We start from the raw sequence: 25,880 nt of genomic DNA, 5'->3' as shown, positions 1-25,880 counted from the left end.
TTCGCAGCACATGTCCAAGCCACTTCCATCTTCTCCTCTTTGCCGCCGTGCTAATCCTTTCGCAGCCACAAAGCTTATTTAGCTCATCGACAGAGACAATGTATGGCCAATATATCCCCATGATCCTCTTGAGGCACTTAAATTGGAATAAATCTAGCCTTTCATTGTCCGCAACTTTAATCAGCTTCCAGGTCTCGCATCCGTCCAACAGTACTAGTTTGGCTAACGTCTCATACTATCTGATCTTAACTTTTCTACTGTACTGCTTCGAGCTCCAGATCTTTCTCAGCGTCCCAAATGAGACCTTCGCCTGAAACCCCCATCGCTACTCTCTATTGAACCCAGGTGTACAAAGTCTTTCACCTCCTTGATATCTTCGCTATCGGGAAACTCTATCTTGTCCTTTCCTCTGCAGTTGACCTTTAGGGCTTCTGTCTTCTTCCTGCTGATTTGTAGCCCAATTTTGCTAGCTGTATCTGCAAGCTTAGTTGTTTTCCTCTGCATCGGATTTATGGGTGTGGAGACGAGAGCAATATCGTCTGCAAAGTCAAGATTTCTAATTGCTCCATCAGCCTCCACCTTATTCCGGTATTAGATTGATCAGTTGTTTGGCGCATGACCCAGTCGATTGCTAATAAAAAGAGGAACCCGGACATACACACAAACTTGCTTGCATTGACTCCTGTTCGAACCTTGAACCAGTCTGATGTTTGCACATTATCGAGGACGGCACATTCTGCACCCTTGTAAAGCAGTCTGATGATCATAATCAATTTTGCTGGGATGTCGTGTGATTGCATAATGTCCCAAAGGCTATCTCTATGGAGTGAGTCGAATGCTTTCTGGAAGTCGATGAAATTGACTATCAAGGGCGCTTGCCATTCGCATGCTTGCTCGATAATATTACGCAGTATGAAGATCTGTTGGGTGGTATTTCTCCCTTCATTCTTCTGATGAGAATCTTGCCGAGCACTTTGCTTGCAACTGTAAGAATTGTTATGTCTCTCCAATTACTACAATCCTTTAAGTCACCTTTATTGGGGATCTTCACGATTAACCCTCTTAACCACTGCTGAAAAGGTACTCGGTCGGAAGAAGAGGAATAATGAACCCTGGATAGGAACCAAATCTTGGTCAATTATCGAAGTAAGGAAGCAATTAAAGAGTAAGATGGAAGGTGCAAGATCAGAGAGAGTTCAACAGCAACTAAGATCAAGGTATAGAACAAATGACAAGGAGGGAAAATCTAGCATTAGAGCGGATAAGAGGATTTGGTTGGAGAACCAGATGAGCATGGCTCCAAAGGCCGCTGATAACGGACATATGAAGACTTTGCATGTATGGAATAACCAAGAACATTTGCAATGATATAGGCCATAGCAGCATAGAAATCAAGGATAAGGACAACAACATCATAACAGAGGAAGACAAACGATTACAAGATGGAAAGAGCATTTTGAGGAAGTCCTAAATAGAGAACCACCTGAAAATCCCATTGCAATCATTGACCAACCACCTCTCGAAATCGAGAGCATCAGCACTGAGCCAGTCAGTGCGGTGAAGGACGTAAGGCTAGGAATCATGTTCCTTAAAGGTGGTAAAGCGGGCGGCGTCGACAACATAGTGGCCGAGCTCTTAAAGGCACACCCAGAAACGTCACCCCAGAAGTTATATGAGATCATTAAGCACATTTGGGAGGAGGAAGAGATTCCAAATCAGTTGAACTCCTAAAATTCTCTGACCCCTACTCCCATAGGCTATTATCGATTGTGATAGTAAAAGTAGCATATTATGCTACTAGCAGTGCCCATTCTTTGCCCAAATTATGTTCGTTTTTCCAAATTATGCCACTTGTTCTTAAAATTATTAATTTTGCAAAATTATAGCGAAGCAAGTCCAAAAAACGTATCACGATCGTGTAGCGAAACTTTTTTGGTGTCACAAGCTCCTCTTCTATTGTATTTTGCTTTCTTTGTCTCAAGGCAACGGTGTCTGGCTATGTTTGCTGTATCTGGTCTCTAGTTGCAACTGAATTTATCGGCGACGTGGCTGACGCCATTTGGCAAACTTGCAAATAAGAAGTACTGTGACCAACACCACCTGGCAACTTCTTGTTCTGTCATCTCGATCCAGACTGACAGCCTTCGAGGGAGACTCTTCCTCCGTTACCAAACCGCGAATTGAACAAAAGTGGTCTCAGGCTTATGAATATATACCGATTATGCTAGCAGTGCTCCTTTTTAAAAATCAGCGAAAATTATGCTAGTTTCCTCAAATTATGCCAAATATTATGCTAGCACAATCTATAAAAGCCTACACCCCCCCCCCCCGAAAAAAATTGGCTCCAAATTTGTTATACAGTGATAGAAGAAAATTGTTGAGTAATTTTGATAAAGTTAACCTAACATGCATGTGATATCTCTGTTGGAGAAACAGGACCAAAAAGGCTTTTGGCTCAATAGGATGTTAATAGTTTCTACAAGTGGAAACCAAGATACACGCACTGCGTTCAAAACTTTCAATAGCTTGTTTTGTTTATATGGCAAAAAATATCTTGTGTGGCATGATTTTCATACACGGTTCGTATTAGTGTTTAACATAAATATTAAAGCAACGACAACATATTTTATTTAAGCACGGTAGGTTTTAAAGCTAATATAGCTTATGGACCCGTGTAAAAATGTTAATAGCAGAATAACCCCTCGCTAATTTTTGACAACTCCCTAAACTAGGCTCCTTATTTTTGATAAGCAAATTCGGGATTTTTGGAAAAACTGCAGTCTTAAAGCAGCACAAATTTTCTTTCTCAGATAAAACATCTTGAAAAAATCGATCACTGTACTTGACGAATTATTGTGAAAAACACCGTCAAGCATGAAATCAAAGTACGATTATTATTTTTAATTATGGTGAGCACTCAACGCCACCTGTTCAAAGGGCGGCGTCCTCGACCCAGCCCCTCTCTGCAAAACCCGCCTCGTTGTGACCGTCGCTTCTGTTGTATCTTAGGTCCGTATTAGTCTTATCATCATCACCATGACAATAAACATTTCTTTCAGTAAAAACTATCTTGTTTAAATGTAATAGACTATCATTTTCATACACAAAAATTTGTTTTAACAACGGAGTTGATAATGTAAATTGACCAACGTACAGGCTTCTAAAAGCTGACGTTTCGAGCGCTGGCCCTTCGTCACAGCGAATCGAGGAATTATGGATTGTGTGTAGTTTTCATAGTAGAGTAGGAGCTACGCTATTGGTGGTAACATGGCAACGTGAAAAACAGTAATACATTAGTTACATGAAAAGCGTTCGTTAATACCGTGTGGATTGAGGGTACCGATTTGGAAGATGAATTTTTGTTCCAGATTCTTGCGGCTTTGCGTCGTACCTAGATGTAGGGGAAGGCCGCAGATAGCCAAGTGTTTTTTGGAGTGGTTAGGGAGATTAAAATTAAATGATGAGCGACTGGCTTAGATACATCTTTGTCATTCTTCTACCTGACTCGCCAATGTATAATTTATTACATAACGTACAGGTTATGCAATAAATGACGTTTGCGGAGGTACATGTGAAACGATAGGTGATCTTAAATCGCTTAGGTCCCGATATTTTGCTAGTGTAAAGAGTGAAAGGACAAGTTTTGCATCGTGAGCGCGCGCATTTGAAAGTGCCGGGCTGCTCGTTAGTTTTGAGTACGCTTTTAACTAAAATGTTGCCTACGTATTTGTCGCGTTTGAATGAAATTAGTGAAGGTTGCGAAAAGATTCTACCAGTCTCGGGGTCACTTTGGAGTAATTTAAAGTTATTTTGACTGCGTAATTATGAGGATGGAAAGTGATGGTGAATGGAATTCTGTCATTCTTATCCTTTTGCGACGTTTGTAGTGCTGACTGTCGATCAAATTGTTGGGCGCGATGATGGCCTGCTTTGACCACAGAGACAGAATAGCCACGTTTTTCGAAAAATGGCACATTTTCGTATTTTAAATATGCAAGTTTAAGGAGGCTCGAAATAGTTTCTCCTTTTTTCGCACAACTAGGTGTATTCTGCTCTTAGATAATACCAACCCGAAATTCGGCCGGAGTATTAAGAACCCATCATAGATTTGTCAAATCACATTTTCTTACAAAATACCGTTACCATGACAACGATATAGGGCATTTCTTTCTTTGAGCCTTAAATTCAGCATATATTGTATTTTGAAAAAAAAAAAAAAAAAATGGGCTGGTGAAATCTTCCCATACAGCATTACCTGATAATGTTAGAAATAATCACTAAATTATTTGAAAATAAAAAAAAATCTGCGAGCCAGTTTTACAGAAAAATCCTTTTTTTTCACGTACAGATTTAATTTTAAATTTTAAAGAAATATATTTGAAATTAATTTAAGTCAGCGTGCGAAAATAAAGAAAATTTACCGTCCGGAAGCAGAAATATAGACGAGTAAAGTTGCAAAATCAGGAAAAATGAGGGGGTTACAAGATCAGCATTACACATCCGTCACCCGTTTATTCGAGTCCGCTTGCGCGTGAAACTACAAGCCATGAGATGTATGTTTATATTCCACGTATATAAGAATTAGAAGAAAAGTGTGCGAAATCAGCGGTAAGTTTTTTTTTACTCAATTGCTTGTACTCTCACAATCTGTTTGGCTAATTTGCCGTTGTCGATAAGAGTCTAGACAACGCTGCTCGCGTCATACAGAATTTTGTATAAATCTGAAAGACAAACGTTTTAAATTAACCTAAGCTAACATGCAAAAAGTGAAAAAATCACCGTCCGGAAGGAGAGATATAAACGAGTAAAGTTGCAAAATAGGAACAATGAGGGGGTTACAAGATCAACATTAGGGAGCTTAAGCACGCGCGTTTTTGAGACGCGGACGCCAACCCGAAGAGGACATTTCTCCTGCAAGGACAGTGGTGTCTCCCAGATTTTTATACGAATTATCTCTAATGGAGAAAAGATACTTAGCAATGTAAATGTGGTTGTTTGAAGACAAGTTAAAGGGGAAAACATCTCACTTCCGGTTGCCGTCTGCGTCTCAAAAACGCGCGTGCTTAAGCTCCCTAATTACGCATGCGTCACCCGCTCATTCGAGTCCACGCGCGAGTGGAGCTGCAGGCCAACACAAACGGATTTAAGCGACAATTAAACCGTTTGTGTAGAATTTTCGTAGTTTTCGTGAATAGGAGATGTCTATTTATATATTCCATACATATAGGAATTAGGAGAAAGGTGAGCGAAAGTAGCAGTATTTGTTTATTTCTGGTGACCCATTTGAATCATGAGCTGACGCGGCAGTTTACGAATTGCGTGTGTGGCTTACGCGCTCGCGCTCAGCTGAAAACCCTTTGGAGCCTCCTAATATGGTAACGTTGTTTTGGAAGAAAATGCGATAAGGGAAATTTATGATGGGCTCTTGATAGCCTCGCCAAATTTCGTCTTGATGTGATTACCCTAACTGTATCTTAAGGACAGAATATGTTTACTTGTTTGAAAAAGGAAGAAACTATTTGGAGCCTCCATAAGACTGTAAAACATCCCCAAACAAGGGACGAAGGAAACTTATGAGGTCTAAAAGAAAACGAGGGAACATTAAATATACAAAATATAAATTTGGCCGGTGAAGATCTCTAACAATTTGTATATGTAATCACATTACTTCAAGGTCAATTTGGACGAACGAGACGCGTATCACGTGATCACGCAAAAATTGCGCCAATCAGGGCCAGCACTGAATTGGTCAGTTGGGTCTCTGTTGATATCTTTGATCATTGACCAGTTAGAGTGACAGAGCGCAAAAACCGCTAGACATGCGCACTAGAGCTCTCGCCACTGTTTCTTGTATTCCCGCCGTTCTATTTTCAAAATGGCGGAGGACTAATCAGAATCTAACACGTCACAGCGGACGCTGCCAAGCCGCTGTCCTTGCTCTGAGGATTTTTCAACATCGTTGAACGGAATCTGTCAGCATTCAGTCATGTCTTGGCGACGCTGGCGAAAAGATCGGACTTAAACAGGTTCTCTAATGCAGCGATGTTTGTGACCAGCTTCGGAGCCTATTTTGAAGCTTGTTGTTTCGAAGAAGGGCAGGTTTTTTGCGTTTCTTAAGGTGGTCGCTTACTCTTTAAGGTCAGGAAAGAGAAATGTTGGAGGTAAATAGTTTTTGTGAAACATATCAAAAATGACTTTTTTTTCGTTGATATGAAATTTTTTTAGAGCTTTTTAAAGTTGAACTTTCACTTTTGCAACTTGAGAACACCAAGGAAGGCGTCTTCGAGTCGAAGTTTGAAGTGCTGTATGTATAATTACTCCTTTAAATCGCTTTAGATTTCAAGGAACTCGTGCCAATTTGTATTTTCACTCATCGAGGTGATAGTATGTAGGGTTTTTGGTTCGTAAGATTGCTATAGAGGGAAAATGTATGTTTCTGATCGTTTGTGTTTTATTTAATAAAGGGTTTTACTTTCACCTTCGACAACTGTGTTCTTGTTATTGCTCATTGCCCAGCACTCGCTCACGTAAGTTTTCCCGCCTAAACCGCGGCTGGCAAGGACTGTCAATTTTCCCAATGTTGCCGACAACACCACCGGCGTTTTTTGTCCTTTTAAACAACCGTGATTGAGATGTTTTGTGTCAAAGCGCCGCGAGAGCTGAGAAACAAAAAGAGTCAACACTCGGCACTTGCTGCCAGTGACTGTTGGGGAAATGTCTCTGTTTTGGTTGGCACGACAGCACGGGCCTGTGGTTTTTCCAGTGATACAACTCTTTGCAAAAAACATATTGACGAGTCTAACAACGTTAACAAAGTAAGCTGCTGTTTTCCTTTCCGCGATCCTGAAAATGCCTGCAAGGGTGCTCTTGTTCTATGCCCTCAGCGCCTTTTTTCAGTTTTTGACGAGACCAAAACAGTTCATCACACTGGAACAATGATATGCGAGGGTCACTTAGAGTTAGCTGACAAAGATGTCAGAATTTCTCAAATGGACGAATACATTTCACCAACAAAGGTGGGTGTGATGATAAAATATTATTTGACTTTTAAAACACAGTCTGTATGGTTTGGTATTTTTCTACCTGTCAACAACTCTATACCCTATTCTTTATTAGCGCCCCAGAACGGACACAAGGAAAGAGGCACTTTCTAACAGTTTTGCAGAATTAGTTAACCAGGTAGAAACCCTCAGGGATGAAAAGCAAAACCTGGAAATAAAGCAGAAAGAAATTGAAAACCACAATAAAAACCTCCAAAAGAAACTTGAAGGTGGGAGCATGTAGCATGACTGGATATTACTTTTCAACACTTTTCAACTCCCCCCACATCCACATAGAAGTCTACTTAATTAACTTAAGCATGACTGGACACTAAAGGCTTTTTACAGCTCAAATGAGTTTTTAAAGGTGTGATCAAAAAATATGGCAGTTCATAATTAACATTCTTGATATAACACTACCCATATATGTTTCTTTCATAGAAAGCATCCTCTTATGCCCTAGATTATTCCCCTGCTCTCAAATTTTATTGTCCTCTAGTACTAAAAGGTGTTATTAGTTGGTTTGTCAGTTACAATATGTGATGCTGTAACAGGGGGAGTGCAACCAGGAATCAACTCACATCCTTAAACTTTAACCAGTGCAAAAAAAAAATGGATAAATGAAAATAATAGATTACTTTCAGGTTCCAAAACAATAGCTTCATTGACTTGCAATTTAAATTTTGAAAAGTGTAATATGTTTTTGATCTGTGCCCAGGAAAAACAATTGACACTAATAAATTCCTCACTCTCTAAAATACAATGCAGGAGGTGTCACCTGGTTCCTTTTAATGTAATAACTAAACAATTAACGTCACTGCAAACTGCATCCACCTATCAGCTGATTATAATAACTCAAAACAAATATCTTGGTCAGTATTACAGCTGTGTAGCCTAGCAACCAAGGTTGCTAATATCGCTATTTTTTCAACAGAAGTTTTACAGCATAACAAAAACTTGCTGGAAAAACAAAGTCAGCAGCATGAATTAAATAAGGATTTGAGGGAAGAGAACATCATGCTTTCCAAGAAAGTACAAGGTAAACCCTGTATAAAGGCAACAAGTTTTACCTTCCTTTGTGCACTTATGCATCCTTACAGTCTGCTTAACCAAGATATCACTTTGACAGGGATAAAACAAATATTCCAAAAACTAAGGTAAATGTTTTCATATTCCTGATTAAGCTTGAGGTAGAGGGAAAAATATTTTTGTTCCAGGAGAACAATACATCACTAGCACACAGTTCTGTTAACTTTGACCCTGTCCTGATTCATATCACATCCATTTTGTTTGATACAAAGAAGGTACTTTTAGTTAGCACAACTTTGAGGAACCAACTACAAATAAATTAATTTAGAGTGTAAATTGTGGGCATTTTCAACCCTGACTACAAAACCATAACAATTACTCTTATAAATATTTCTCTCTGCTAAAGGAGACACAACATTCAGCACTCTTGTTCACCAATTTCACAAGTCTTTGGTTACACACTATGCAAAGGGGGGAAAGAACTTGTATGATCCAGACGAAATGGAGAAATTCTGTGATGTTCATGCTCCAGGCCTGTTTGAAGACATCTTCCAAGCTATCTTGAATGATGACAAACAACCTCCCTCAATTAAGAGGTGCAATCTCCAACGGATAAGAGTAGTTTCTCTTCTGCATAACCTCAGCTTTTTCAGAAATCAGGTATGGTCCCCATTTCCTACGAACAAAAAAAATGTTGAAACTACTGACATGCACCATAATAGAATTAAGCCACATTGAAGGATAAGGGAGAAGATGCCAACTTATATGTACACCACACTATTTTTTCCTTCTTTCTTCCAAGAGAAATAATCTTTTAAAAAAAGAAAAATAAGAAATCTGTCTCTGATGATAACAGAATACAAATAAAACTTTGAAAGTATTTGAAACTAGACTTGTTACATGTGAACAACCATCCACACACTCAGAGATTATTTGTCACGGGAAAAAATGATAGGATCTTTCAAAAAATTAATCATATTTATCTAATGATGTTTCATTGCCAGAAAAACTGTCCAATGCAAAAAGCAAATGGTCTTCAACTTAAATTAAGTGGAGCAAGTTACTCCTCACTGATGTCTGGAATGGTCCTTGGATACAGTTGCCATCCTCACTCTATAAACAATTATGAGAAAGCTTTGGCCACAACAAACAAAGAAGAAGTGAGAAAAAAAGTGAAAATTGCAATGAAGGTATAATAAAAAAGACCTTAAAAAATAAGCTTCCAAGGTCAATAATAGATTAATAAGAAAATATCCTTACTTTTACATTTTCAGTCCAAAGTAATGAATCTAAAAATACACTTCACTTGTGCCTTGTCTTGAATGCCCTATCGTGACTGGACAGCAGGGGCCTTTTGCATGCCTCTCCCTCAACCAGTCCAGCACTCAACTGCAGAAAGATACCTACAACTGAAAACAAAAAGTTTTTGGGATATTAAGAGGCAACTACCACCCTTGGTATCTTGAGAATAGGATTTATTTTGAGGAAGGGAAACACTAAGTTAATTATCAGAGACACACTTGACATGTCATGACCAAAAAAACAATCTCAGACATACGATTTCCAGCTACATTTTTCTCTCTAAATAGTTAAGAAGGCATTGGTAAGCAGTCTTTTTGTACAATGTCAAAGACCATAAATTATACATATCCAATGCTGTAATATTTGCAACTGCAACAAAAGATCTTAGTCAGAAACTTTTTTCAAAGGAACAAAAATTCATCCTACTCATTGAAGATGACATCCACTTCATACATGCACCAAGGAAGCCAACAAGCTCAGTAACAAGTACATCATGGCACATGTGCACAGTGTTAGCAGACATCCATTGTATCATCCACGCTGTGCCTCAAAATGATTAAAATGATCAAATTAAACCACCGGTCAGCAAGAGTAGTGATGCCAGATGGAGCAATCAGAGAGTGCCGGGGAGGAATTGATATTGACCACCTGTTGAGATATTTTCGCGTTGAACTGCCCAAATATTTTTCCTCCAGCTTCCTGTCTTCACTACCTGTTGAATACACACAAGTCAATTTTTCAAATATCCAGAACAGCTTTCAGAATCTCAGGTACACTTAATAAAGCCTTATAAAGTCCTATTTTAAATCTTCACAGTACACACTCAGCTAGTGCCTCCAATAAATTTTTAATACAGTCAAACCTGTATATAACAGCCCTGTATATAGCAGTCACCCTGTATATTATGGTCAAAAGACAACTTCCTAAAATTTTCAGTTGTCTTTTCTGCAAAGATGACCTGTATATAGCAGTCACCCTGTATATAACGGTCACCAGACATCTTCCCAAAATTTTCAATTGCCTTATATTATCTGCAAAGTTGCCCTAAATATAACAGTCACCTTGCCATTTCCCTAGGGTGACTGTTGAACACAGGTGTGACTGTAGAATAGTTGACAAATTTCTGAAAACAAAAAAAACTGAACTTTTTAATAAAATTTTTAAGCTTTTGATGGTTAGCAAGTACATGCAAGTTGAATAAAAAATATTCAAATCAACAAAGCAGTAACAAAGACATTGCAGAGATGGCATTAAAATCAGCTGAGTTCCTGTTTGAAATTTTCTCTAATGTATGGATGACGCTTGGCCAAACAGCGAAAGTCCCACGTGGAAAATCGTAAATTTCAGGTGTTAACTTCATTAAACAATTTTACTCAAGCTGGCTGAAGTTCATTTTAAAAAAAATGAATAAAAAAATGAATAATAATGAGAAGAACCACTGTAAGGAACAAGAAACACTATACAATTGTTCGAATGAACCAAGCTACATGTACCGATTGCGGCCTAGAAAAATCTGTTATAAGGATAAAAATGTAACTTTTCATTCAGTAGCTTAGCTTTCCACTTTAAGAAGACGTTGATGACAAGAAAATGATGTGTTGACTATAGACAATATTTAATGCATGATAATACCTTGTCTTTCAGCCATACTATTTCCCAGCTGTTGATGCAACAATGGACCAGCGATCGCTTCCTCTGGGGTATTCCTTTCTTGGAAATGAACCGGACCCGACGGTGTGTTGTGACTTGCGTGACTGCCAAAGACAGCAAGCAGTGGACTACAAACGATTAAACTGTGGCCACTCTTTTCACACCGAATGCTTGAGAGATACATGTAGCGACCTTGGTCAGAGTGCGTCAAATGCAGACCGTGCACGTTTGTGCCCTATTTGCCATTCTCTTCTTGAAGACAGAATAAGAGAGCTTTCCACGACGATGAATAGGTTAGTTAAAAAAAGATTTTGAAAGACATCAAAGCTACGCACAAACTGTCAGAAGGCTCGGTTTTTACTATCAGAAGCCACAAATTCATTTTCCGTCCTCTCTTTATAGGTATTTGGCGGGCGATGAGCTCAACAGTGACGACGATAGCGACGAGGAAAGTGACGATGAAGATGATGACGACGACCCCGATAACTTCGAAGACGCGGGTGAAAGCGATCAACAAGACAGCAAAGTCGATTCCTTGAAGTCGAAGTTGTACGAGCGTGCGAGGGCCATGAAACAAGATGGCCAGCCCATTAACTTGTTACCCAGATACGTACATTCAAGGCAGAAGCCTTTAGTGGAGCAACAGCAACAGCAACAGCAACTACCAACCACTAGAAAAGAAGATTTCCATTGCCAGTTCGCGGGGTGTACAAAAATCTGTAAATCTGCCGGCGGCCTGACGCTCCATGTTAGGAAAATGCACAGAGTGCAAAACAACTGAAGTATTAAAGCCAATCCACGTCCTTACTTTTGAAGTAAAGTAAACGAGCCCTCAATTCTTCTGGCTACGATTTCTTGTTATAACTGATTATTTGTTTGTGTACAAGTCTTGCAGTTTCGTTCGTTGTTTGTAGAAGAACGAACTGCTTCGAATTTTCACTTCGAAGATCTCTTTTTGGCGCAGGCGCAGTTATGCAAAACAAGCCATTTTACGTCTTTTATGCTCTAGCCAATCAGCGGTTTTTGCGCTCTGTCAGTTAGAGTGCCTTGCTTGTTACGTCGTTTTGCACTGAATTACCTCTTTTTTGCACTTTGTTACCTGGAAACTGCATTTCTCTTAGGCCATCAGAATGAATATTTTTTTTCATGTATATGATTATTATACACTTAAGCCCCGTCCCCAATAGCAATTTATATGTGACAATTTTATGTGGCAAATACATTGGATCGTGCAGATAACACAACAAATGATTGTTGACAATTCTCAGTTAAGTAGGTCAGCAATGCCTTTGGACAGCAGAGATAAAGCAGAAACAAGGCGAGGTTGCTTTCTCGTTCTCCAATGGCGCTCACTAAGAGACGGGAATTTGCCATATTTTATGCAATGAGTCGTCTACACGAGTAATTTTTCGTATTTGACAATTTTAATTTGTCACAGAAAAGCTAACACGCCAGCTTTTAGGCAAATACTCTGTCACATAAAAGTTGGCTAAATTTCCTTCTCTACACGAGCAAATAAAAATTGTCACTTAAAAATTGCTCATGTAGACGGGGCTTTACAGGATGTTGGCTGTCTTTGGGTTGTGTCCTAGTTGTGACCGGTGGTTAACCTTCTAGTGACCAAGCCGCACTAGACTGTAAGTTCTTTTATCAAGAAATGAAAGACTCTGTGTCAGGCCATCCAGTATAATAATTACCCGAATTAATGCAATTTAGAAAAAGAATTCTACCAAAGGTCCTTTTAGTTTCGTACCAGTGTTTGAAATTGCGTGGTTGTTTGTTCATTTTTTTAGAATTCTGTTTAAGATTCTTCATGCGTACTTAAGTCTCTCAGCAAGTTGCATGCGAAAGCAAACGAAGCTTAGTGGCCATGAAACTGTCAGACATTTCTGGATATTTCATTGCCGGTATAACATGTTGGTAGTTTGCTGCATTTCTCATTGAAGTTACTTTGTTTAGTAGCTGTTTTTGTTTACAGTTACGGTTTGGCTAACAGTTGAATCAAAGTCAAAAACAAAACACTCAGAAAAGTTTGTCTTGGTAAAACGTCTTTTCCCTTTCTTTAAAATTTTTTTTTCGTGTTAGAAAAATATCGCAAACTTCAGCACTTGCTACTGTAACAAAAAGAACGCAAGAAAATGTAATATCATGTCATATATAATACTAATAATAGCAAAGATGATAATAATAATAATAATAATAATAGTAAAAAAAAAAAAAAAATAATAATAATAATAATAAAAAAACACAACCTTGAAAGCGCTGACAAAAGGTACGAACACCAACCACCAAGTGTATCAGAAAGTAACACATACAAAATTTTGTCGGATTTTAATATCCATTGTCTGCATTGTGATCACGTGGTTGAAGATATAAGACCTTTCTTGATTCTAATAGACAAAGTAAAGAGAACGTCACTTATAACTGAAATAGCGATACCAGGCGATAACAGAGTTGGAGAGAAACAACTGGAAAAGATCACAAAATACCAAGATACAAAGAAGGTCATCAGAACGTGGGCCTTAAAAAAAGTCGAAGTTTTACCAGTAGTTGTTGGCGTATTGGGGAATGTATCAAGAAGACTAAAGGGATTTTTGGAAAAGATTGGTATAGTAATATCGGTGGAAAAATTACAAAAAAACTGCCTTACTTGGGATAGCGAGAATAATCAGAAACTTGTTAGATATGAATGAGGCCTAAGCCAGCATATGTACATGTAGGCTCTGTTTAATAATAATAATAATAATAATAATAATAATAATAATAATAATAATAATAATAATAATAATAATAATAATAATGATAATAATAATAATAAGGCAGCGATAAAGCTGTATGCTAATAGGGACTCGACCATAGAACTGGTACGGCATTTTGAGGAGAAAGCGGTCCGAACTGGGAGGCGATCGTTGATAAAGGATGCGCAGAACTATGCTTCCGAGCTTGACTTGGAGCTGGTACTGAGGCACCCTAACCCAGTAGGCAGAACGAAAGAAGGCGAAGAGATAGAAAAGAAGAAGATTGGAGTGTGGACAAAGAAGGCGCTGGTGAAAGAGCACTAATAGAGAACAGAAGAACAGAAATGGTAAGGGAAACTGACAGCATGTCGATGGCTAGATAAAAAATTAGACCGGGACTGCTTTGCGTGGCTGAACCGGAAAGTGTCTCACACACCTTGGCAGGGTGTAGCGCATTGGCCCAGACAAAGTATCTAGAGCGACACAACCATGCCCTCAACATGCTCTTCTTCGAAGTACTAAGATCCCTGAACCTTACTGAGAAGAGCTCGCCGTGGAATTTGCCCATCAAGCCCAAGCCTGTGTACGAGAATGAACAGGCTGTAGCATACTGGGATGTCCCCCTGTTTGCTGACCAGACCACTGTTTCAGCAAACAGGATAGACGTCATAGCGGTGGATCAGGTGAAGAAGGAGGTGCTGCTGATCGAGATGACGTGCCCGTGGGTGGAAAATCGCAAGAAGAAGAGCGCGGAAAAGACAAGCAAGTATGGTCCCCTTCGGTGAGAACTACAAATGCGTTATCCGGGATATAGTGTCAAGCAATACAACATAGTCATCGACGTCCTGGGTGGGTATTCAAGGGACGTGAGTCAAGCGCTTCGAGATCTTGTGGGAGAGGCAAGTAGTAAAGTGGCTCGCAGGATGCAGACGTCAGTACTCTCCATATCGCCCGCCATGTCAAGATCATTCAGTCTTGAACAACAGTCTGAACATTCAAGATCATGTGTTAGGATTTTCATGCTCATGTTTGACTCTTGTAGCAGTTATATAGTTATATAGTTTTTATTTTAACATTAGATTTTAGTATTATTCGCTATGAACACCAGATTTTAGCATTATCTATAGAACACTGACTCTTTTAGCAGTTATATAGTTACATTGTCTTTATTATGAACATTAGATTTTTAGTATTATACGATATGAACACTATATTTTAGCATTATCTATAGATCTGACACTGAGCTAGCCACGTCTTTACGCCTAGCTTTGTGAATCTTAGGTATCTGGCATCCAGATGTTTTATAATAATAATAATAATAATAATAATAATAATAATAATAATAATAATAATTTTTTTTTGATAATTTTTTTTGAATAATTTATAAATTGGAAAAAGACAATTAAGCATTCCTAAAGAAAAAGCTAATAAAAAAAAAACTAACTAATAATAGAAATAAAAATAATTTAAAATAATGATCTAAAACATATTGGTCTAGAAACGTATTGTACATAAAAAGTCTTATGTATCAAAGAGAAAAATCAGTTAGGCGAAAGCATAAAACATTCGTTAATAAATTATTATGTCAGTCCAGCAAGTCCCTTCTCTATCTCTAAGTCATTCTCCTGTATATTTGTCTTTCTTCTCCGTGACCTTGTTTCCCTCAAACAAACTAGGACAGTCCGCAGGATGGCGAAGGACACTTTCGTTCGAATCCATGCGATTGTTGTTGCATAGTCCTCCTGCTTCTTTGAAGAGATGAGCTCGGCAAGTCTGGAATGGTACCGCTGACTCCTGAGACATACCTCCTGTTGTGGTGAAAACCAAGGGCGTAAAAGTGCCATTCTCGCCTTCTATTATTCTGGATGCATATTTCCGCTTCTTTTCATCTTCGTACAATTTATATATCTGTTTGGGGCTAAGCTCTTTATACAAGTCCGCATTCGGGTGACATACCCGTATATCAAAAAAGGCGGCCCGTTGTCTCTCCCAGAATCCATGGCAGTGCACATCGAGACGGGCGTCTGGTGCTTTGTTTGCTCCCCTGTTGAGCTCCTCCCCGGAAAGGGGTTGTAAGGTGGGCTCAATTGCTACGTCATAGCAAACTATATCTAGTAGCTCCGCCTCCAGGTTACGTATCTCGTTATGACGTTGTATGATTAGGCCGCCCCGCTGGCATATCATGGCGTGGTCCACGGTAAAGCTGCAGCCGCATACGCATACAGATGGGCTATCGGGAATGGAACAGTCATAGCGTAGCCTCAGTGCATCACGAAATTCCCGCTTGCTTAGGTCAAAATTCAAGTCTTTCAGTGGAATTGCAGTAAGCCAACTAACTAGAGGCGCCCTTTTCGCATGCCAGGTCTACGGCTCTTTGTGTCCTTAATGGGAGAGAGACCTTCAGCTCCTCTAGCTTCCCCTTCAGATCAACATCTTTTTCTTTTCGAACAGCATACATCAGCCTTCGCACCTCTGCATCATCTGGGGTCCCATGGGATTGCGCCATTATATTATCAACAAGTGGAGCGCTCATCCTGATGGATGCTGAATACTCTGACTCCGCACTTTCAGATGGGTTTGTCATTCCCAGGCCTCCCATACGGGCAGGAAGTGCTAGCAGTTTTCGTTCAGTCAGTTATGTTCTGTTAGTGACGGTATGAGGACATCTGAGATAGCACGCTCGAGTGGTTCCAAGAGATCTTCAATATCTGGCAGGGTCCTCATGATGTAAGTCCACTTATGCCTTAGCCCGAATGTAAAAGCTGCACGCCAAGCTTGCGGTTCAGAGGTTGCAAACTCTGCTAGTAAAGTTACTTCACTGATCCACTCCTTTACTTTGCTGCCGACATGCTCCTCTAGATACGACCTCTGTCCGAGTGCCGCGCCAAGGTGTTTGCGCCCTTCCATGGTGATCTTTATTCCAGTTCCCGCAAAACACATCATTTACTTCTTTCAGATTCTCTGGTTTTACCACAAGCCAGCACTTTTTTGTGTTTGGATGGTAGCCTAAAGCTGGACCCGCTGCCAGCAGCTCGTCCCACCACTTTCTCATGTCTGTCAACGCACCCGCTCCAGTGCCATCGTCGGCATACCAGCACTGCTTTGCAGAACTACGAATGCTCAAGAGAGTAATTAGAGGTTGAAGACTGATTGCATATAAGCTCATAGCTAATGGATCCCCTTGTGTAGTTCCTTTCAAAGACAAGAGCTCTTTCTCTTCAGTAACAATAAGTCGCACAGGTGCTCAGTAGGTATTTATTGCATAGGTGGCAATTATTGGACATATAACTCTAACGTTGTGCAGCGCTGCCGCTCTATTAAGCGAATTAAAAGCGTTCGAGGCATCTACGATTAACGCGGCGTCTGTTTCATCCAACTCCAAGATATTATGCATCGCATGAATGGCAGCCTCACTGCCGGATTTATGACCTGCGCACACTTGTGTATCACCACATGCGTCAATCACATCTTGTTTTCCCACTCTAGAAACACATTTGCCAATAATCCTTCTGATCACCTCTCCTACACCAATTGGTCGAACCTCACAATTACCTTTATCCTGCGCGATAAGGCGGCTCGCTAAAATAGGCTCAATGATTAGCGGATCCCCATATTCTGTGCAAAGTCTCTTCGTTAATATAGCAAGAGAGTCACATAAGTTAGTACTTGATCTCTTGAAAGACTTGCAAGCTAGGATTCTCCTGAATAATAATAATAATAATAATAATAATAATAATAATAATAATAATAATAATAATAATAACCTAAGCCTGAACCTAAGCTCAACAGAGTTTTAAAATCTACCAGTGCCGCCATGGAGGACATTGGACTAACATGGAATCCTAAGAAGTGCAATGTGATTCATGTGAGGAAAGGGGCTCAAGTGCATGATGCAGCAGGTGTGAGGTTAGGTCACGAGGGGGTCGTGGAAAGCTTGGACGCGAGTTCTACTTACAAGTTTCTAGGGGTGAGAGAGACTGTGATGCAGGATGAGAAGCTGGCATTGGAATGTGCGGCAAAGGTGTACCTGCAAAGGTTGTCATTAATTTGGAGTAGCCCCCTGTCTGATTCCAACCGTGTGACTGCAAGTAACCAGTTTGCTCTTCCAGTCCTCTCCTATTTGATGTGGACTCAGCATTGGCCTATTACAGAGCTTAGAGTGATCGACAGAGAGGCGAGAAAGATAATATGTGAGAACGGAGGGAAGCATCCGCTAAGTTCGACGGCTATGTTGTATCTACCCAGGGACAAGGGTGGGCGTGGCCTACGCGCAATTGAGCAAGAATACAAGCTAACAAAAATCAAATCTGCAATTAAGCTGTATGAGAATACAGATCCTACCATGAGGTTAGTTCAGAAGTTTGAAGAGAGGGCGAGTGAGAAGGGATTCACTTCGTTGGTTAAGGAGGCATGCAAGTACGCGGAGGAGCTGGACACGGGTTTGACTTTGAACTATCCGAAACCGTCATGCAGCCCGCGCCAAGCTCCGGATACAGAAATTCTAGGGAAGAAAGTTAAGGGTTATTTGAGGAGGACTGTGACGGAGAAGTTACAGGAAGAGATTGAGAGCGAGCAGTGGCATGGTCGCTTTCTGTGTGCACGGTGGCACGACAAAGATCTGAGCATGGATGAGTGTTTTGCTTGGCTACGGGAGTGGCCCTCAGCACCCACCCACACGATTACCGGGGTACTGGAGCTTTACGAACAGCTCACCCCTACTAGAGTGTATACAAAGATCAAAACAGGAACTTCACAAGGAGAGATCACGTGTAGGTTGTGCGGAGGCGCTGCAGAAACTCTTGCGCATGTTCTTGCAGGATGTCCTGCTTTAGCACAGTCCAAGTACTTGGAGCGACACAACGCTGCACTTAAGGTGTTGTTCTTTGAGGTGTGTAAAGACCTGCAGCTAGTGGACTCAGTACCACCATGGTACTCGTTAGTGGGACCCAAACCAGTGTACGAATCTCCGGAAGCTCAAGCTTACTGGGATGTACCAGTGTATGCCGAACAAAGCTATGTCAAGGCCAACAGAGTGGACGTCAGATTTGTGGATCACAGGAGGAAACGAGTCTGGGCAGTTGAAATGAGTTGCCCCTGGTTAGACAACCGTGGGAAAAAGGAGAGGGAGAAGATGGAAAAGTATGCTCCACTGCGCTGGGAGTTAAGGAAGCAGTACCCTGGCTATGTCGTGGAACAGTGCAACGTAGTGATTGATGTGCTAGGCGGTTGGTCTAAAGATTTAGAGAAAACAATAAAGAAACTTGTGGGCGCTAGAGGAAGGGAGGTTCTCAGAAGGATGCAGAAAGCTATTATCTCAAGTTCGCTTAACATAGCGCGGGCCTTCAAGGCCATCGTCAAATAATCTTACGAACTTTAGAAATTATAGAGTGTTAGAAAATTTTAAGGATTTTTTTATTTATTTATTTATTTTTAAATTTAAATTTAAATTAGAATTTTAGGATTTAGGATTTTAAGGATTATTATTGTTATGATATATATATATATATATATATATATATATATATATATATATATATATATATATATATAGAATGTATTTTATTATTTTAAAACGCTCCTTTATATAGAGACTTATGTTCCGTAAGAGGACATAGGCTACGCTTTGCGCCCTATGTACTTTTAACATTAGAGCATCCATACGTGTATACTGCAGATAATAATATAACGTCATGTCCATTATATTTACAAGAAAGAGATCCATTTCAACAGTGAAATGTTACATGCTTCGACTCAGGATGCTTGCTTTCCACAAATGAATTTGCTCTATCTGCATTCATGTATTTGATGTGGAGCCAAACGTGGCCTCTGGCAGAGCTCAGACAAATCGACCGACAAGTAAGGAAGATCATCGTCGCGAATGGAGGGCGACACCCAACAAGTTCAAATGCAACCCTTTACTTGCCAAGGAGCATTGGTGGAAGAGACTTAAGGTCAGTTGAACAGGAATACAAACTGACTAATATCAAACTATGAGCAGCATTAAAGATATATGTAAACCCCGATCCAACGATAGGAATCGTCCGCATGTTCGACGAGAAGGCAAGTAAGCGAGGACATCAGTCCTTTGCTAAAGATGCTGCCACGTTTGCTAGAGAACTTGATCTTGAATTAAATCTAACGTATCCTCAGTCTACGTGCTCTAAAGTGGGAGCGGATGAAATCCTAAGGAAGTAGGTCAAAGAAGACTTGAAGAAATCGGTGGTTAGCAAGTTAAAGTCAGAAGTAGAAGACCAAAAGTGGGAGGGAAAGTTGCTAGCAAGCAGGTGGAAGGATGAAGACCTAGACAAAAAGTGTTTTGAGTTGATGAACAACTGGAAAACTGCACCGACCGATATGATAACTGACGTTTAAGACCTATACGAACAGCTTTTACCCACAAAGCCGTACACAGGGAAGAAGATTAAAACAACTAATCATCAAGATTACACTTGTCGACTGTGTGGCAAGGGCCAAGAGAGTGTCGCGCATGTGTTGGCGGGGTGCAGTGCTATCGCTCAAACTAAATACCTAGAAAGACACAACAACGTCGTTAGAATCCTTTTCTTCGAGATTCTAACCAAATACAAACTACTACCAAGAGAGGAGTATGCGTGGTATAAACGAATCAATCCAAAGCCAGTCTACGAGAAAGAAGAACTCAAAGTTCGAGTTCAAGTTCGAGCAAATCGCATCGACGCGCAAGTCATTGATAAAGTAAAGAAAGAAGTAATCCTGATCGAGGGGGGTGGAAAATCGACAGATGAAGACGGGGGAGAAAATGCGAAAGTATGGTCGACTCAGATGGGAACTCAAACTGCAATTTCCAGGATATAAAGTTTCTCAGCACAACATCATCATAGATGTACTGGGTGGTTATTCAAAAGATGTGAGGAAGTCAATCAAGTGTTTGGTAGGAGACAGGTGTGACATGGTCCTGAAGCAGATGCAGAATGCAATGCTGTCATGCACTCTGAACATTGCAAGGAACTTTAAAAATTCTTGAACACTGAACAATTTCATAAGAAATTTAGATACACTTAAATTAGGGGTTTTTATTTGCATTTTATTATTATTATTATTATTATTATTAGCTTTTCTTTTGTTTTTTCTTTTTTGAGAAAGAAGATTTAAGATTTTTAGATACGCAGATCAATGGCTAGGATTTTTACATTTGGATACTTAGGATATACTATTATGTAGGATATGTAATATCGATCGATAGAGGATTGTATATTTTTTTAGGGATTAACAGGAGTTGGTTACGCTTTTTGGGCGCCCAAAGTTTGTAATAGGTTTGCAAACAGATGTTTCAATAAACTGCAAATATTACTACTACTACTACTACTACTACTACTACTACTACTACTACTACTACTACTACTACTACTACTACTACTACTACTACTACTACTACTACTACTACTACTAATAATAATAATAATAATGTAATATCATGCCCTTTATATTTACAAGAAAGAGATCCATTTCAACAGTGAAATGTTACATGCTTCGACTCAGGATACTTGCTTTGCCTTGTTAGCTCTCATCCTCTGTTAACCACGACCTCCTGCAATACTCAAACCTTCCGTTCACCGGTTTGTATTCAGAAATTGCACCTTGCCTTTCACTTAAGCAATATGATAGTTATGATAAGACGTTGACTAGGGGTGCTTTCGATTGGGGAATCCGGAACTTCAGATTTCCAATCGAACACAAAATCCGAAAACGGATTTCGCGACAGATTTTGTTAATTGAAATCCATGTCGGGTGAGGATTTCAATTCACAAAATCCGTCACAAAATCCGTTTTCGGATTTTGTGTTCGAATGGAAATCCGAAGATCCGAATTTTAAAATCTAAATCCGGATTTCCCAATAGAAAGCACCACAGGAGTTGACCTGCTGCGCTTTAAAGATAGGACAAGAGTTAAAGCTTCTTATTGTTTTAATAGTGAATTAGTTAAACTTTTGTATGTGGGGTTTCTTCTGCCTACACTGAGTGGCCCATTTAAGATCAATTTTTTTTTACTATTTTTTAGTATTTTTAAAGTCATCTAGTAACATTCCACGATCTGACCTGATCATCGATGTTACCGATTAGCGAATCAATGATAATATATTTCACCTTAGTGTCCTATCCTGCTAAGCTTTCGTCGACCCCGGGCAGTTGTTGATTATGTGAACTCTTTAGCCTCATACATACATACATACATACATACATACATACATACATACATATTTATTAATCCTTTGAGTGAGAGACACTATACAGGATGCAGACTCTATAAAGGATGCTAGACCCTATACAGGATGCAATTACGCTGTTATTCAGTGTTCAACATTCCCTGGATGTTGGACGCATGTACCTATAATCGTATCAATACAGCTACGCAACGAAGATGTTGGTTCATCGTCCAATATTTTTACCAAAACGGTTAAACAACCGGCCATGCATGTTCAAACTGGAAATTGCCTAACCGATGAATTTTCTTTTGCAAAGGACTTTGATAAAAGTTAAAGAAAACTACTCGATCATTTCTTAATGATGACTTTTTAATTCTATTGCAGCGAGAAGAGGAAGTAGAGAGGTATTAGTTACTGTGACTTTCCTTTTGTTTTATTTTCACTGGTAAAACTGAATGCCTCCATAGAGAATTCTGAACAAACTAATTTGGAATGCCCATTACCCTCTCTCTCTCTCTCTCTCTCTGAGGGAAACATAACACTTCTCCCAGCGATGCTAGTTTGATAGTGACCAGTATTCACTGGTCATTCAGTTGTGAAAATATTACCCCCGAAAATAGGGTGACGTCAGTGCTACAACAAACACGATAGATATTTAACTCGCACGGAATATTATGTGCATAAAAGTTAGGACAATTTATTCAGTGGTGTTACAACAAAATCGTGGATATAATACATATTGTAGAATAGAAAAGAATCACAATAATTTACAATTCCTATGTAACAATAAAAGGGGATAAAGTATAAAGGACAAGAAAGATTAATAAGTTATACTATATATTTGTTAGTTTGCGACACCTAAACTAATCGAGTAGGTGCCCCAAATTAACTATAATATAAGCAAAAGGAATAAAGAGTAACAACAACAATTTTCGTTCAAAAAATATTACTTTTTCTGCTAACTAAATGTACTAACTTTAAATTTAAAAGAATTATATTGAAGACATTAGCATAAATTACTTAAGAATCAATAACATTACACTAACCGTCAATGATGGATTTTTTTATATTTTGACGAAATGTAGAAAAGGGATTGATTTTAGTTCCCTCTCAAGAACAGATGAAGATCACTGGTGGATTATGAAACGAGAATCGACCAAATTAGACCTATTAAAGATAATACAATCACTGGACCGATATTTTTTATGATTTTCATAACGATTATTTGCTCATTTCAGAACTATTGTGACTTTGACCGCGAAACTTGATCAAGAGATGCGCGTGGTAAGAGATTTTCCACCAGTAGTACCTTCGAAAAAAGTCCCGAGTGCAATACTATCTATTGATTCTTTGTTCTCGTTTTACATTCTCAGAGGGACGAGATTAAGGCTTCCGTTGATCAACTGAACACCACGTTAATGGTCAGTTTCCAGCCTCAAAAATTCTTGTATCGATTGCAAAATTTATCGCCCCTTCCAAGACTCCCTCTCGATGTCACAATACCGGCTAAGTCCTGTGGGCCTGTTGAACAAAGGGAATTCCTTCCTTATACTCTTTGGGCATCAACAGACCCATGATATCAACCAATGTCCAAACAAAAGATTTTGCACGTCTAGCCTCTCATTCAGTGTAAGGCTGGACGGGCAAAGACAATGCAGAAACAAAGCCTTTATTCCCCACGGACTCCAAAATGGCCGCCGAGTGATAAAAGTGAATTTTCATCGGACGACGTCAGACGAGGGGCCCTGCTGGTGTATACTATTCCTGATTTTCGGAGTCAGGAAAAGTTCTTAATGCACGTGTCACGTGTTACTGCGCTGTTCTGTTGGACAAACGATCACGAACGATCAATTTTAAACTTGATTCAAGTCCATTTTATCGAAAAGGCACTTAATTTACACCCTAACGTCATTCTGTAAGGTAAAGCTAAAGAATTCATCAGGCAGGCAACAGGGTGGGGGACAATGCTCCTGAAACCGTTGTGCGCCCAAGCCAGCTCAATGGCTTGTAGTTTGTGAGAAACTTAAACTTTATTGCCTGTGACCTTAGACAACAGGTTGACTGAATTTTAAGGTACCTTCTTCTTTCTATGATTGCCATTTAAAAGATGATTCTATTCTGTTATGTTACTAGGTTGTTAACAACGACAAACTGAAACTTGAAATGTAAGTACGGGCATTGAAGGTTTCCTGACAAGCGAGCGTTTCATACTATGGACAACTGGCAAGAATTAATAGCTAATAAACCGGCCGGTTTCTAAATAACTTGAAGAAGTGTAAGAATTTCACAATGGATAATTATGTGGCTAGCCTTACTTACGTATGTTTCATCCCTGCCAAGGGACTCATCAGAGACCTTTCGGCTTACTCGTCAGGCTGACAGAACATCAAACATTGCGTTTGAAGTCCTGCTAGCATCAAAATGATGGTGGTAATCTGGCCTTATATCACATAAGGATTCCCAATTGCGTAATCTGCCGATTAACAACTTTGAAAAAGTGTAAGAATTTCACAATGGATATATCCATACGTACATACGTACATACGTATGTAAGGCTAGCCACATAATTATCTATTATGAAATTCTTACACTTTTTAAAGTTGTTAATTGGCAGATAACGCAATTGCGAATCCTTATGTGATATAAGGCGAGATTGCCACCATCATTTTGATGCTAGCGGGACTTCAAACTCTCGATGTTTGACGAGTTAGCCGAAAGGACTCTGATGAGTCCCTTGGCAGGGATGAAACATACGTATATACGGTTTTTAAATACGTTTAAGATCTCACCGCAAAAGGGAAAATACGACAAATTTTTGCACATTTCATTTTTGTCCTGGGTCACATTCGGCCATTTTATTTTGGTTTGTAGGGAGATAAAAGAAGTCAAGAAGGAACAGTTGTCGAAGGACGAGGAGGTAGGTATAACAAAAGCTTTGTTACAACCACAACAACAACTATTTATTTGCACTGCACAATTTACAGAGTGACAATTAACATAAAACAATAAAATAAAATTCATAGTCAGTAGCTGGCCACGCAAAATAACTTAATTAAAAGCTAAACTATTTGGGAGACCATTATCTACATGTATTGATTACGCAATTTGCATTCGGTCAGTAATCTTTTTCTTACTAGATATATTAATTATAGAAACTAGACCGAAGAGGTGAAAACAATGGGAGGCTCTTGCACAGTACACTCATTATTTATATCCCCTCAACCTCTTCCAATTCTCTTGTCTTCCTCTTCCGAATTTGCCCAAATTGCCAACTGTCAAGACAAACGATCGCTTTTTTCTTTTTACCTTTTTGTGGTTTGCTTAAGCTGCTATATCTTCTTTTAAATTTTGGGGCTCCTTATTTCCTTTTTTATATGCTATTTGATTTTCAACACCGCCACTTGTTCTTTGCTCAGCTCGAGACCTGAGTTAAAAAGCGGCGTTTTTATCAGTCCTGTGAAGTGAAAACAATGAAGAAGATTATTAATATGATCATTATCATGTAAACGTAACACTTTAACTCTAGCGGATGTTACTACCGACACAGTACACCACAGGAGGGTCATTCCTTCTCCTTCAACTTTCCAACACCTTCCTCAGAATCTTTGCTGTTCCTAAAAAGGCTGTTTTCTGCGACAATCCTGTCCTAATTATAATCCCTAGCTTCTCAAGCCATACAAATGGGAAATTAAAATGGAAAATGGAAGTGCTTTGTTTATAGTGGAAGTGCACTTAGTTATCAAGCGAGGTCACAGGCAAACCCCCCCCCCCCGCCCCCTTTAATAATCCGAAAGAAATTCAAACTTAACAGAAACATGATTGAGAACCCCAACTGGCAGAAGGAAACCAGTTGGCTGTTTACAAGGCATGGTAGAGTTAAATCCGGGACAATCGGAGACAAATCCAAACAGCAATAAAAGCAAGGTGACACACGCTAAC

At 39.5% G+C, this 25,880-nt stretch overlaps 2 protein-coding genes and 1 long non-coding RNA gene across 3 annotated transcripts; 2 read left to right on the top strand and 1 right to left on the bottom strand.

Moving 5' to 3' along the window:
- Positions 1-5,837: 5,837 nt before the first annotated feature.
- Positions 5,838-11,141, bottom strand: LOC138039088 (uncharacterized). The gene is made up of 4 exons (XR_011130361.1): positions 11,004-11,141; positions 9,798-10,083; positions 9,330-9,478; positions 5,838-8,745 (listed from the first exon to the last, which is right to left on the bottom strand). It is a non-coding gene; the product is annotated as an uncharacterized lncRNA (long non-coding RNA).
- LOC138039086 (uncharacterized) lies at positions 11,046-12,269 on the top strand. Its single transcript, XM_068885259.1, has 2 exons — positions 11,046-11,314; positions 11,424-12,269. The coding sequence occupies exons 1-2, from the start codon at positions 11,046-11,048 to the stop codon at positions 11,800-11,802; spliced, it is 648 nt and encodes a 215-aa protein (XP_068741360.1). The 3' UTR covers positions 11,803-12,269.
- Positions 12,270-17,573: 5,304 nt separating this feature from the next.
- Positions 17,574-19,121, top strand: LOC138035978 (uncharacterized). Its single transcript, XM_068882364.1, has one exon. The coding sequence runs from the start codon at positions 17,574-17,576 to the stop codon at positions 19,119-19,121; it is 1,548 nt and encodes a 515-aa protein (XP_068738465.1).
- Positions 19,122-25,880: the final 6,759 nt, after the last annotated feature.

Source organism: Montipora capricornis, chromosome 2 (assembly GCF_036669925.1).
Source record: "Montipora capricornis isolate CH-2021 chromosome 2, ASM3666992v2, whole genome shotgun sequence".
Lineage (NCBI taxonomy): Eukaryota > Metazoa > Cnidaria > Anthozoa > Scleractinia > Acroporidae > Montipora > Montipora capricornis.
Note: the sequence above shows the minus strand (reverse complement) of the source record. Positions and strands in the feature narration are given on the sequence as shown.